The sequence below is a fragment of the Ascaphus truei genome, chromosome 3, assembly GCF_040206685.1.
Source record: "Ascaphus truei isolate aAscTru1 chromosome 3, aAscTru1.hap1, whole genome shotgun sequence".
Taxonomy (NCBI): Eukaryota; Metazoa; Chordata; class Amphibia; order Anura; family Ascaphidae; genus Ascaphus; species Ascaphus truei.
Genome location: NC_134485.1, coordinates 194045900 through 194059426, shown reverse-complemented (window position 1 = coordinate 194059426; position 13527 = coordinate 194045900). Strand labels below are relative to the sequence as shown.

General features: G+C 43.1%; 1 protein-coding gene across 3 annotated transcripts in view; it reads left to right on the top strand.

Moving 5' to 3' along the window:
- The window catches only part of AP2B1 (adaptor related protein complex 2 subunit beta 1), a 125247-nt gene that overhangs the window by 35378 nt on the left and 76342 nt on the right, over nucleotides 1-13527 (top strand). For all 3 annotated transcript variants that reach the window (XM_075589875.1, XM_075589874.1, XM_075589873.1), the window contains exons 6-8: nucleotides 10791-10981; nucleotides 11667-11888; nucleotides 13360-13480. In XM_075589875.1, the coding sequence (XP_075445990.1) occupies nucleotides 10791-10981; nucleotides 11667-11888; nucleotides 13360-13480 (534 nt within the window). The remainder of the gene's footprint in view (nucleotides 1-10790; nucleotides 10982-11666; nucleotides 11889-13359; nucleotides 13481-13527) is intronic.

Sequence of the window (13527 nt, the reverse complement as noted above, 5' to 3'; positions counted from 1 at the left end):
GTGTCTCTGTGTCTCTCTGTCTCTCTGTCTCTCTGTCTCTGTGTCTCTCTGTCTCTCTGTCTCTGTGTCTCTGTGTCTCTGTGTCTCTCTGTCTCTCTGTCTCTGTGTCTCTGTGTCTCTGTGTCTCTGTGTCTCTGTGTCTCTCTGTCTCTGTGTCTCTGTGTCTCTGTCTCTGTGTCTCTGTGTCTCTGTGTCTCTGTGTCTCTGTGTCTCTGTGTCTCTGTGTCTCTCTGTCTCTGTGTCTCTCTGTCTCTGTGTCTCTGTGTCTCTCTGTCTCTCTGTCTCTGTGTCTCTGTGTCTCTCTGTCTCTCTGTCTCTGTGTCTCTCTGTCTCTCTGTCTCTGTGTCTCTCTGTCTCTGTGTCTCTGTGTCTCTGTGTCTCTGTCTCTGTGTCTCTGTGTCTCTGTGTCTCTGTGTCTCTGTGTCTCTGTGTCTCTCTGTCTCTGTGTCTCTCTGTCTCTCTGTCTCTGTGTCTCTGTGTCTCTGTGTCTCTCTGTCTCTGTGTCTCTGTGTCTCTGTGTCTCTGTGTCTCTCTGTCTCTCTGTCTCTGTGTCTCTGTGTCTCTGTGTCTCTGTGTCTCTGTGTCTCTGTGTCTCTGTGACTCTGTGTCTCTGTGTCTCTGTGTCTCTGTGTCTCTGTGTCTCTGTGTCTCTGTGTCTCTGTGTCTCTGTGTCTCTGTGTCTCTGTGTCTCTGTGTCTCTGTGTCTCTGTGTCTCTGTGTCTCTGTGTCTCTGTGTCTCTGTGTCTCTGTGACTCTGTGTCTCTGTGTCTCTGTGTCTCTGTGTCTCTGTGTCTCTGTGTCTCTGTGTCTCTGTGTCTCTGTGTCTCTGTGTCTCTGTGACTCTGTGTCTCTGTGTCTCTGTGTCTCTGTGTCTCTCTGTCTCTCTGTCTCTGTGTCTCTGTGTCTCTGTGTCTCTGTGTCTCTGTGTCTCTGTGTCTCTGTGTCTCTGTGTCTCTGTGTCTCTGTGTCTCTCTGTCTCTGTGTCTCTGTGACTCTGTGTCTCTGTGACTCTGTGTCTCTGTGTCTCTGTGTCTCTGTGTCTCTCTGTCTCTCTGTCTCTCTGTCTCTCTGTCTCTGTGTCTCTGTGTCTCTGTGTCTCTGTGTCTCTGTGTCTCTGTGTCTCTGTGTCTCTGTGTCTCTCTGTCTCTCTGTCTCTCTGTCTCTCTGTCTCTGTGTCTCTGTGTCTCTGTGACTCTGTGTCTCTGTGACTCTGTGTCTCTGTGTCTCTGTGTCTCTGTGTCTCTGTGTCTCTGTGTCTCTGTGTCTCTCTGTCTCTGTGTCTCTGTGTCTCTGTGTCTCTGTGTCTCTGTGTCTCTGTGTCTCTGTGTCTCTGTGTCTCTCTGTCTCTGTGTCTCTGTGTCTCTGTGTCTCTGTGACTCTGTGTCTCTGTGTCTCTGTGTCTCTGTGTCTCTGTGTCTCTGTGTCTCTCTGTCTCTCTGTCTCTGTGTCTCTGTGTCTCTGTGTCTCTGTGTCTCTGTGTCTCTGTGTCTCTGTGTCTCTGTGTCTCTGTGTCTCTGTGTCTCTGTGTCTCTGTGTCTCTGTGTCTCTGTGTCTCTGTGTCTCTGTCATACATTACCCAAACTAAATCCCGGAGGAATGATGATACAGCACACGGTTTTATATTAACCAAAAATAATTGTAAGTCCTGAAGAAGGTCCTCTGTGCACTAGGGGTGCTTCTTGGCGTTTCTCTTGGCCCTATTAGACTTGCTGTACATGGTTGTATACCAAGTAAAAATATCATCATTCTTCTGGGGGTATAAAAAAGAAATATATATATAATCTATTACTGGGGAAAAGGCGATTTAAATGTTCTTTTTGACAGGAACAATTCTGTATTTAAAAAGGGAGGTATTTTGATATGACAAGTTATGAAGATTAGATGTCTTTAATTGTTTTTTCAATATAAATATCAAGAAATTCCAAGTCAGGACATGCATTTAGTGCTTTTGTTGTTGTTGCCAAAAATGAACTAAATGTGTTTTACCTCAACAACGACGTATACTGTATGTATAGATCTAGCTGTATCGCTCTATCGGGAGAAGCAAAATTGGGTTGGTTTAATTGTAGAAACTAAAGGCTGGTTTAGATTTAATATGTTTCTTTCCTAATGCTAGCAAAGCTGGATTACATTTTGGCAAATCTTCCCCTGCAAGGGTTTTTGTTGCTTTGCATGCAGCTGGTTGCTTAGCAACTCCCTGGACTCATCCTCTAGCAGCCTATATCCAAAGTGATGCTCTGGGTGCGAACAGCGTTTATTAGTTGCTGGGCAACCTGACCTGTTTGTCTTGGTTCATCCTAGGATGTTAAGTGAGAAACTGAACATATTTCATATCACAATTACGGTAGCAAAATATGAAATGTCAACACCAAGCTGTTTTATGTTTAGTGCTGCAGCTTAATGATAAATCTGGATTTTATGTCAGTCTTCTTTGGACACACAAATAATTGTATAGCATAGATATTCCCTTTTTTGAATGGCTATTTTTTGAATGGCTATTGTTAAGTATATATATATATATATATATATATATATATATATATATATATATATATATATATATATATATATATATATATATATATATATATATATATATACAAATACAACTGTATGCTCATCTGCATGTCTTAGGCAGGTCTGCAACCCCGCCTTTCCCCATTATCACCCAGCATACAGCACTTCCACTGCAGCAGGGGATTCTGGGAAATGACATGCAAATGAGCACACAGTGTCACTTTTTGCCTCAAAAACCATTTTTAACATGGTTCCCTATAGGCTTAAGCTTGATGCATGGTCACAGCTTTGAGCACAGCCAGGGTTAAGGTGCATACCCAGAATAAATGAATTTAAATGAAAAAAAAAGTATCATGTATGATTTTACATTGTTACATAGTAGATGAGGTTGAAAAAAGACATAGGTCCATCAAGTTCAACCTGTGCTAAATTTAGACAACAGATACTTTATCCTATATCTTTACTTACTTATTGACCCAGAGGAAGGCAAACAAAAACCCCAGAGTCATATCATCCAATGATATCTCTATAAGGGGAAAAGTAAATTCCTTCCTGAATCCAAGAATAGGCAATCGGATTAATCCCTGGATCAACATCCTTCCCATGTATACTTATTAGGTATATCCCTGTATACCTTTCCCATCTAAAAAGATGTCCAACCTTTTTTTGAACACATCTATTGTATCTGCCATCACATTCTCCATGGGTAATGAATTCCACATTTTAACTGTTTTTAATATCTTATCAACACCATCATATATTCCATGGGAGCCAAAAAGCTTGTGTAACAGTTGTTCCCCCACCCCAAGGGAGATTTCGCTGTTACCTGTACTCTCGCTGTTCTGTACCTGTGAGGCTTACAGGATTGCTGAGTGTCCACCGATGGTAGTGGGGAAGACAGGACAGGCTTTCAGGATATTCTCAGCTCTTTCTGGGGGCAGCGCCCCCATTCCCCGCAGGCCCCAGCAGAGCTGGGTGCAGTTCCTGCAGGAAAACCATCTTGCACTCCCTCTGATAAACTGCAGTCACAGGCAGGAGTATAAAAGCAGCAAATGGTCTTTATTGAGTACAGCCGTACACAATCAGCAATGCATTTCCTCTGGTACCTGGAATCAACGCCCAGGGCTTGAGGCCCCAGAGGTCTATACTTTGCTCCCTTACTCCCTGGTGGAGTAAGGGGTAACAGCTCCCACACTCCTGCGGGAGGGGATAGCACAGCGACCCACTCCCTTGACTGGAGAGGGTAGAACTGACTAACTGACAACTCCCAACTGCCACTCCCCACTGTTACCAGGGGCGGGGCTTCAGGTCTCAGCCCTGGGTGGGCGGCACCTATGCCTCAGGCCGCCCCCCTGTCACTCAAGGAAGCTGTTTTCTACAGCAGGGCATAGTTTTAATTGTAACACTGCCTGCACTGGTACCAGGGCTTAAGTGTTAGGCAAGGCAGATTAGTAGCCAAGGGGATATACATGGCTATACTAGCAAGAAAGGAGAAATAATTTTTTGTAATATAATGGTGGTTCCAGAGCAGTCTTCAGTGCACACATATTACTTATCGTTGACTGAACCCTTTCTATGATTCACATGAGAGAGAGTACATAGTAATAACATTATTATAAAAGGATTGTAGTAAACCTTTATTTATTTAAAAAAATAATTTATCAACCTGACGGGCTTTTCTGCAAACAGATATTGTATTAGCAACTTGTTTTCTGTAATTAAGTCACAAGGGGGCAGCATCTGACTAAAAATGTTGAAATGTTTATGGGCCGACTAAAATTTAGCATGACGCAGACATAATCTAAAATGATAAAATATAAATATAGTTATTTTCTATTGTAGGTTTAAAATAAAATTAAATGCAGTTTCTTATCTTTGCCAATGTTCAAACACTTCAATTTGTTACAACAGGAATTCCACTTTTGCAAAGAGAGAGAAATAACTTTTTGGTGTGTGATAAAGTATCGTGGCGATAAGGACATATTTCACTGAGTTACTGTAGGCTGTTATAATTGACGCCGATACATTTTTGACAATTCTATTATACAGTAAGTATAAAAAAAAATTTGCACAAAATCATGTGTACACTAATTTTTTTTAAAGACTTTTTTTATTGCTGGATTATTTTATTAGAAGTCGTTTTTCCTCTTATACAACTAGTAATTAGGCGCAAACACTTTTTAAATTATGCTTATTTATATAGTATTGAAGGAAAACCTTTTCCTTGCCTAGGCTCTAGAACTGAAAGGAATCTTTCCTCTGCCAAGAGAGCTGAAGGCCTTGTGACTGGATATATACACATCTGCACCGTTTGCAGCAGACTCCCCCGGGAAGCTTTCACGCACTGCCACTTGTTATCTCCGATTTTTGATGAACTTACAGGCCCGGGAATACGAAAGAAATGAAACGTAACGCAAGCCAGGTTTCAAATCCTTTGTCTCAATTTATTACTCATAGGGTAATGACTTTTATACCAGAAAAAGAAGATATTGATTAGAGGCGTAACATAGGCGTAACCTGGGTGTGTCTTGGGCGTAGCTTTGATTAGAGGCGTGATTTAGGGGCAGGACATATTAGTGGCATGATCTTGGGACGTGTTTCTCCCAATACAGGCAATGTCACAATACATAGCTTATTCATTGTCTGTTATCAAAAGAGACCTTGAATCTCTAGCAACTAAGTTATACGATTTTGCCTCTTTCAGAGAACCAGTCTATTGTATATTTGACTAAAAGAGCAGGAAACTGGCAATTCAAAAAGTATCTTAGCAATATCCTGAGCAGGGAGAAAGGAAATGTAATTTGGCAGAAACTGAGTGCATTAGGAATTATATTTCAGCAAAAGGCTGACTACAGAATCTTAACTGGTTATGAACAGACAAAATGGATGCTTAACACAAGTGCAGATTCTGGCCTGTCCTACTGGTCCTAACAAGTATTATGTATTGTAGGGGATTAGTATTTATATATATTTTTCCAATTTTGTTTTTTGTTTTGTTTATTGCGATCAGATGCTCTAAGAGACTTTATTTAACAGCATCGGACGGCCCTGTACTGAGATGTGCCGTCTTCATCCTATGAAATCACTGAGTAACTCATCACTGGGGCTGTACAAAGTTAGGGCGTTGTAGTTTCCTTACTTTATGTAAGGAAAGTTTGTTTGATTATCCTTTCCACACTGTTTTCTAACATTCTCCCCACGGTATTATTACCCTACTGGTCATTTTTAGAAAGGAGTACACTATACAGGTGGGTGTATCTTGTTAGTTTATCACCTGATGACGGCCCTATGAGATGCCGAAACATTCACTTTTCTGATATGTACCTAATGTCGCTATAATATAAACAAGTTTTATACAGTGTGCAGTAGTCTCTTCCTTTTTTTTTTGCTTGCCAGTTAAGATGCTCAAGAAACGTTCTAATCATTCACAATCTTCATCCAAAAAGAACATGTTGAACAGTAGAACTACTAGCTTAAAGTACCCGGCGCTGCTCGGGAATTTTAAGAAACCAAAAAGTACTGAGATTTATAAATGGATAAAAAAATTTTTTTTTTTTCGTTTCTTAACACAAAATCTACTGCTAAAACAACCAACATCGCCCATAATTGTTACATTGCTTCAGAGGTGCTGAAGTGTAATCTCGTCCCAATCCCTGATCTCGCACTCTTGAAGAACTTTGGCTGCTCCTGTTTTTTTGCTCCTGTTTTTCAGTGTGACCAATATGAAGCGGTAGCTTGAAGGTTGTGTGATGGGATCATGTAATTTATGAATTGTATCTAAACATAGAAAAAAAACATGCTCCTTTATCTCAGAAGCCATCATGCAAAATGGGGTTACGATATCTTAAAAGCTGTTCTAATGCATAGGGAACAGACAAACAACTTTCCAAAATATATACAAGTGTTTCTATACTGTTGCATAAAAACATATTCAATTGTCCCAGCACAGATTTTGTGTAGTCCTGCTCAACATTGATTTATAATTCAGTATCATCATAGCATTTGGTTTTCAACATATATGTCTCCTTTTCTTTGAACCCAGCATTTTATTACTGACTCCCTTTTGGGTTCAGGTGAGTTACCAGTCTGGCCCATGAAATGTTTCTACATGTGCGTGGATTTTTGTCCAGTAAGGGTGTTCCATGCAGAAACAGGATGGCATGCTATAAAATATATTTGACCAGGAGTAGTACTCCACAATTTAAAATGTTTTTTTTTTCTGGGGAGAGCAGGTACATTGCAAAGCAGCCCTCGTATGCACAAGAAGACTGTAAATGTTGCATGTGGCTAGCTATAGTGCTTGGTTGCTTCCACTTAGGAGTCATAACACACTGACTGCTACTGAGTTACTAAAGATATGCCTGGCTCCCATTCTGCTCCTCTGTTGGCACCACTGGATTGAGATAACAATACGCGTGTCTGGAACCATGCGTTTCAAAATGATTTTTTCACTCCACTAAGGCACACTGGCTTTTAAGAACGAACCACTTTGCTGCCACAGTTGGGCACATTCTTTGGTTCTTTAACCACAGCTTTACATGATTAGGAAGGCCATAAAGCGCCCTACCTTTTCCCCCCTTCTCCCTTTCACATGACATCTCTCCCCACCCTTATCTGCCTGCCCTCACCCACTCTTCCTTTCAGATAATGTTTTAATAGGTTGGTAAGTGGAAGATTCCTATTAATCAGTAAAGCGTATTACACCTCATTAGCTGCATTACACACTCAGTTACATTCCCAATTACCCTCTGACAGTAACAAAGCAGCCTGAGATCCCGCCTCTTATTCATCCTGCTTTCTCTGCTCTCATTTCCTTTCTCTGCTCTCACCCCACTCTGTATTCTCAAAAGGCTGTGACAGGGACTGTATCACACCTCTGGGGGGACTGAGAATGGCTCAGGACTTGCAATGAAGGAGTCCTGTACAGACTTGACCTATTGAAACCCATCACAGCAGTGTGGCATGAGGGATGATTTTGTCATGAGGGCTCGTCAATGGTGGAGTTTGCAGCAGTGCATCAAAGACCCTTCTTGTAGATAACGTGTTGCGCTCTATTTCCTGCACCTCGTATTGTTCTCACCTTTTCCCTTTTATTTGTCTTTTTTTTCATTGGATTTTCCATACATATATTTTAAACAAATGGATAAAACAGTACAAAAAATACAGACCTGCTATAGAAAAACATAAGCATCAAACGTTAAAGATTAAGTTATACACTTTTACAGAAATAATATTAAACCAAATACAAATAATATAATTTCTTCAATTTTCAGTCTTCCCAGCCTAACCGTACACTGATCTAAGGTACAGCCAATGTCTTTTATTTGTCATTAGAGCGGCAAAAATTTTGTAAGCGCTTTTTATTTAGAGCCTTTTTTTATTCACAGAACAGTCGAGATTTTTTTCACAATTAAATGCATATACAAATGTAAATTGTGGGGGTAGGGTATGGAATAAAAAAGGGGGAGGTGTTTATAGGGTGTGTGCGCGGGAGGGATGAGCTACCTCTATTCAGGCATAGTGAATAGCAAGAAACACATGTCGTTTCTCCTTAGGGTATTGCATGTTATTGTAGTGAGACGGCTGATTCATCTAGTCTTGGGGGTCCCCGGTAAATGCTGCTGCGCGCGCTATGGCGTGCGCTGCAGGAACAAGAGCCGCCCCTCAATAGTGCGTTGCACTACCAGATTTTTCTGAAGACCGTAAAAATGTCTTCAGACTGGCCACTGGAGCGCTGGCCACGCCCCCTGGTGGTTCAGCCAATGAGGGCGAACCTGCCGGGTGAGGTCAGGGCCGTACCCCGTCACCCCCCAGTCGCAATCTCCTGCAGCTCAGCAAAGACCGGGGGATCACAGCTGCACGGGCCGCCAGCCTGCCAGGCGCGCGTGCGGTGCCGACACCGGGGCCCTAGCCTAAGGCTCCTAATTCAACGAGCTCCAGTTCTGTTTTGTGTTTACGTTTCTAAAGTAGATCTTCGAAAATGTGAGGATCTCCGACTTTTGTGTGTCCTTTCAGGGAAGTGTTGTACCTGTGAGAGCTTACTGCCCTACTGGTATACATGGAGAGAAAATAGCAATGTAGAAATAGCTTGCGACTTGGTGTTCGAGGCAGTATACAGGCCAAATCAGAGCTGCTTTCTACAGAAATGTATTTGATGCTATGAACCATAGCTGCAGCATGTAATCCATGATTTAAGCGTATAGTGCTACAAATCCGTGACTGCTCTGCTCAGTTAAGACGCGCCTTTAGATTGGTTATACTGTGCAGTTTAATAATTACAGTAAAGGTACCAACTCATAGCTTCCCTCCTGTATTTTTTTTTAGATTATTGTTTATGTGTAAAGCGCCAACATATTCTGCAGCGCGGTAAAATTGGAGTACAGGGTTATGTATATTACATAAACAGAATGACATACCAAACAAGGACAGACAAGCGCAAAGCTCCTGAGAGCTTGCGTTCTGGAGAGAGGGCAATGTTGAAACAAAAGGTATAGTGACTCCTCATTGTGGGGTGGCGTATGCCTCAGGGTGGAGTATGCCTCAGGGTGGCGTATGCCTCAGGGTGGCGTATGCCTCAGGGTGGCGTATGCCTCAGGGTGGCGTATGCCTCAGGGTGGCGTATGCCTCAGGGTGGAGTATGCCTCAGGGTGGAGTATGCCTCAGGGTGGAGTATGCCTCAGGGTGGAGTATGCCTCAGGGTGGAGTATGCCTCAGGCGCACAGCTGATCTCATTTACGTCGGGGGGGGGAGATCTGATACGGCCGCACAGCAGATCCCAAGAGTTTTGGGGAGGAGGAAGATGTTCGGCGTGTGCCAGATAGGCTTCCTTGAATAGCTGAGTTTTCGGGGAGTTTTTAAATGTCTGATTGTGCGTGGTAGGGAATTCCAGACGGGGCAGTAAGTTAGTTTTGCCGTATGTTAATGCTTATACAGTATATACCTATCAGTGTGTGTACGGCATATGTATGTGTTTGTGGGGGTGTAATATTCATGCATGTGTTGCAGCTCTCTGAATATTTTGAACTAAGACATTTTTTAGAAAATGGCTCTTATTCCTTGAAAGGTTGCAGACCCCTGCCTTAAGGTGTCACTGGCATTAGTTCACTTTGGAAGAATTGTCCCTTTAACCCTTGGATGTCCCATAACATAGCCACCATATAATGGGGGTTTGTCACTCGTATTGGCTGTCATGGGCTTTCTGCTCTGTTTCTAGGTGAGATCGCGTTCTGTGCTCCTCCGGAGCGCTGAGCGCAATCTAGTCTGAAGAGGACAACTCCTTCTGTTCCCGTCATTCGTGATGTCGCGTTCACAAATCCATGATGTGCCGGAGGTGCTACGGCTTTTCCGGCACGCAAAAGGGTTAAAGCAAACGTGTGACTGGTTTTGGTTCCCTTGGAAGTCAAGAGAAATGTTCTTTTTAAGGGGGGCAGTAATTGGAGGAGAACTTGTCCATGCAATTTTCCCCCTAACCTTAGGCCATGAGGTCCTGTCACAGAGCCAGTAAAGATTGAAGGAGCTTTGCATGGTCAAGCTGTGGCTCACAGACTGGCAGTGGTGTGTGGGTGTGTTACTGTACCAGTACTCCCCACTAGATTAGTCCTTGTACAGGAGAAGACTTGAGACAACTAAAATAAGAGCAGCGTTATTACAAGGTCTCTATCTTTTTTGATGGCAAACAAAGAAATATCCAGGTCACTCCAGTGGATTTTGTTTCTGGCCAACTGTGGACCTTTGTGAAAGAGCCACGGTTGGACTGAAACGTCGATCCTGTTCCAATAAACATATTTGTTTCTTTACTAAGATCACTGGAGTGCCTGGATGTTTCTTCATTTGCTAAGATCTCTGGAGGGCCTGGATGCTTCTTCATTTGCTATATACAAGTCTCCTTCCTGGTTTCTTGATCTTATGTGCATGCGTGGCAGGACTGCAGTACCGGGAGTTCTCCTAACCTTGCTCGTTAACTTTTTGGATGGACCAGTCCTATAGCATCATTCTCTTCTCTTGACCCATCTGCCACAGATAGTGCGGCAGCCCTCTGTACAGACAGCTGGTTTATCAGCAGCAAAAAAAGTACAAGTAACTCTCACTGTCTTAAGAAATCTGCCGCTTCACTGGTGTGGTTCATCCATTATTTATTTAGTTTATCTCTGTTGTGACAGATTTTCTAACGCAATGCTTGATCAGCATTACGTGCTAGTATCTGGCACACATTTCACGGTCTTTCATGGTTTCTCTGTGTCAAACACACACACTCCTTAACTCTCCCCTATCAGGTGGTTGCCAATGCTGTGGCTGCTCTATCCGAGATTAGCGAGTCTCACCCCAACAGTAACCTGCTGGACCTGAACCCCCAAAACATCAACAAGCTGCTGACGGCTCTGAACGAGTGCACCGAGTGGGGTCAGATCTTCATCCTAGATTGCCTGTCCAACTACAACCCCAAGGATGAGAGGGAGGCGCAGAGGTGAGTGCGTCCAACTATGGAGTATGGAAAAAGAGGGCCAACACTCATACCAAAGGGTTGTAGGAGAGTTACAGTATGTTCACCATATACGGATCCTCATATTCAAGAGACAGTCCAAAAACACACAGCAAGCTCATCAAGAAAGAAAAATGTACTGTTATAGAGAACCATTTGCTTAATTTTTCTTTTTTGTATCAGAACTTAATTTCAGGTTCTTGACATTGGCTATTATTTGCACCCCATAAGAAAATTATGTGAAATGAGTATTTCGTGTTGTTGCATGCATGCTGTTCATATATTTATAGGATGTTTTACTTTGTAAGCGGGGCCTCACAAAGTAATGGGTGATGGGGGGAGGATCGCCCTGCCTCAATAGGTATTGTAGATTTTCAACACTCTGCCACAAGGAAAAATATGCTTATGCATACCAAGCACAAGTAAAAATAAGGGTCCTGAGTGGACTCCATATGGTTTTGCCATTTTCAGTGCACACCATTTATCATTGGGGGGAGCAGAATATGACCCCCAATTCTGAGAATAACGTAAGTAGGGAACAATGTACCTCTTTGGAGTTTAGTACTTCTTGGTGTATATTTTTTTTTTTTTTAAATATAGTTTGCACTACTTTGTTCACAAATTTCAACCATCTTGCATGCAAATTTAATTAATCTGTTACTTTGTACAGTATCTGCGAGCGAGTCACTCCTCGGCTGTCCCACGCTAACTCTGCTGTGGTCCTGTCGGCTGTCAAGGTCCTGATGAAGTTCTTGGAGCTGCTGCCCAAGGACTCCGATTACTACACGATGCTACTGAAGAAGCTGGCACCTCCTCTGGTTACCCTGCTGTCCGGGGAACCTGAGGTGCAATACGTAGCTCTGAGGAACATCAACCTTATTGTCCAGAAAAGGTACGTGAGCTCTGGACAATCAGTCTCCTTCACACATTCTAGAATGGTCTATGTTCTGTGTTAATGTCAAATAAAGATATCCCTATTGGATGTCTTATATGGCCCCCTTTTTTTAACTTGGTATCCTATTTAGTGTTACTGGGAAGCTCAGGGTTTCATGTGTGAGCCTTTCAATGACTTCCCCCTCATTTCTTCATACAGGTTTCTGTTTGCTCACTTTTTCAGTATAGCAGTAACCGTATGTAAATTAGGTGCTGATTTGCACCTCTCTGAATTGTCCATGACACATTAATTTCCTCCCATCCTATAATTTCCAGGGCCTCCCGTCTCTTGCAGAAGAATAGCACTATTCCTATTCCCGTGAGGAATAGAGTGGAAGTCATTATTCTGTAAACTATATAACCTTGGTGTTGCTCTTCTGGTGCAAGGTGCTCATATCTTGTCTGTTTCTCCTGTGCATCTCATCCATTTACCAGCTGTCTTTGAGGTTTGCTAGTCCAGCACCAGTTTAGGGACAATAAAACGATGGGCGCAAGCATTAAAAAGCATCAGGAGACGATGCCAAGTGATATTAAAGCAGAAGTGACATGAGTTGACACAAGCAACAGGGGCAAGCAGTTAAGGAACAGCAAAATATAGGTGGCAGTTTAAACAGATTATGGGTTAAAAGTAGGACTCTTTGACCTTGTTTTTCAGCACCGTGCTGTGTGATAACTTGGTGCCCATTTTTAATGAGTCCCTGTGAATTATTTCACAAAACTCACGTTGTGCTGTTTTAATAAGGTTTGAAAATACAATGTAGGTTGAGGAATCTTGGGGTCACATATACCAAGTTGTGCTAATCCGCAAGGCACCAGACATCCTTACATTCTAAGGCCTCGTTCAGGGTGCTGGCTTCGGAGGGAGGGCGTGCTGCCGTGCGTGCTGCCGTGAGAAACAAAGTATTCAATTTGAATACTGGTTGTCAGGGTAGCAACCGCCCTGTCTCCGAGGCCAGGAGTTGAAACTGACTACAGTTTCAATAAACGAAAATTTCGTTTTTTGGAACTGCAGCAGCGTCACTGGGACCCAGGCAGCCAATGAAATCATTCTTCAGAATGATTTCATGACTGCAACTTGGATACTTACCCTGCCGTGTGTAACCCTGCCCCCTCCCCAACCCTGCCGTGTGTAACCCTGCCTCCCTCCCGCCCTCCCTCCGAGTCCTGCAGCTGGCACCCTGAACGAGGCCTAAGGTGCCTTACGGCAGGTAATAAGGCCCTAATTCTTCAGTGGCCAAAGTTGAAAGAGGTGTCACGGAAAGGGTTGGGAATGACAACTGAATCTCCTGCTTCTGCAGCCCTGCTGATTCATGAAACCACAGCAGCATCTGTTTTAGATCCAGTGGGTGATGTGTCCCTTGGGCAGGACCATTTTCGTTGCATATAGCAGCAGAACTTTGGCTAATCTCTTGCTCTGTCCTCATCTCCAGGCCTGAGATTCTGAAGCAAGAGATCAAGGTGTTCTTTGTCAAATACAATGACCCCATCTATGTCAAACTGGAGAAACTGGACATCATGATTCGTCTAGCATCGCAGGCCAACATCGCTCAGGTCGGTGACATATTGCCACTAACTCTTCTTAGTTTTCCTCCCCTGAA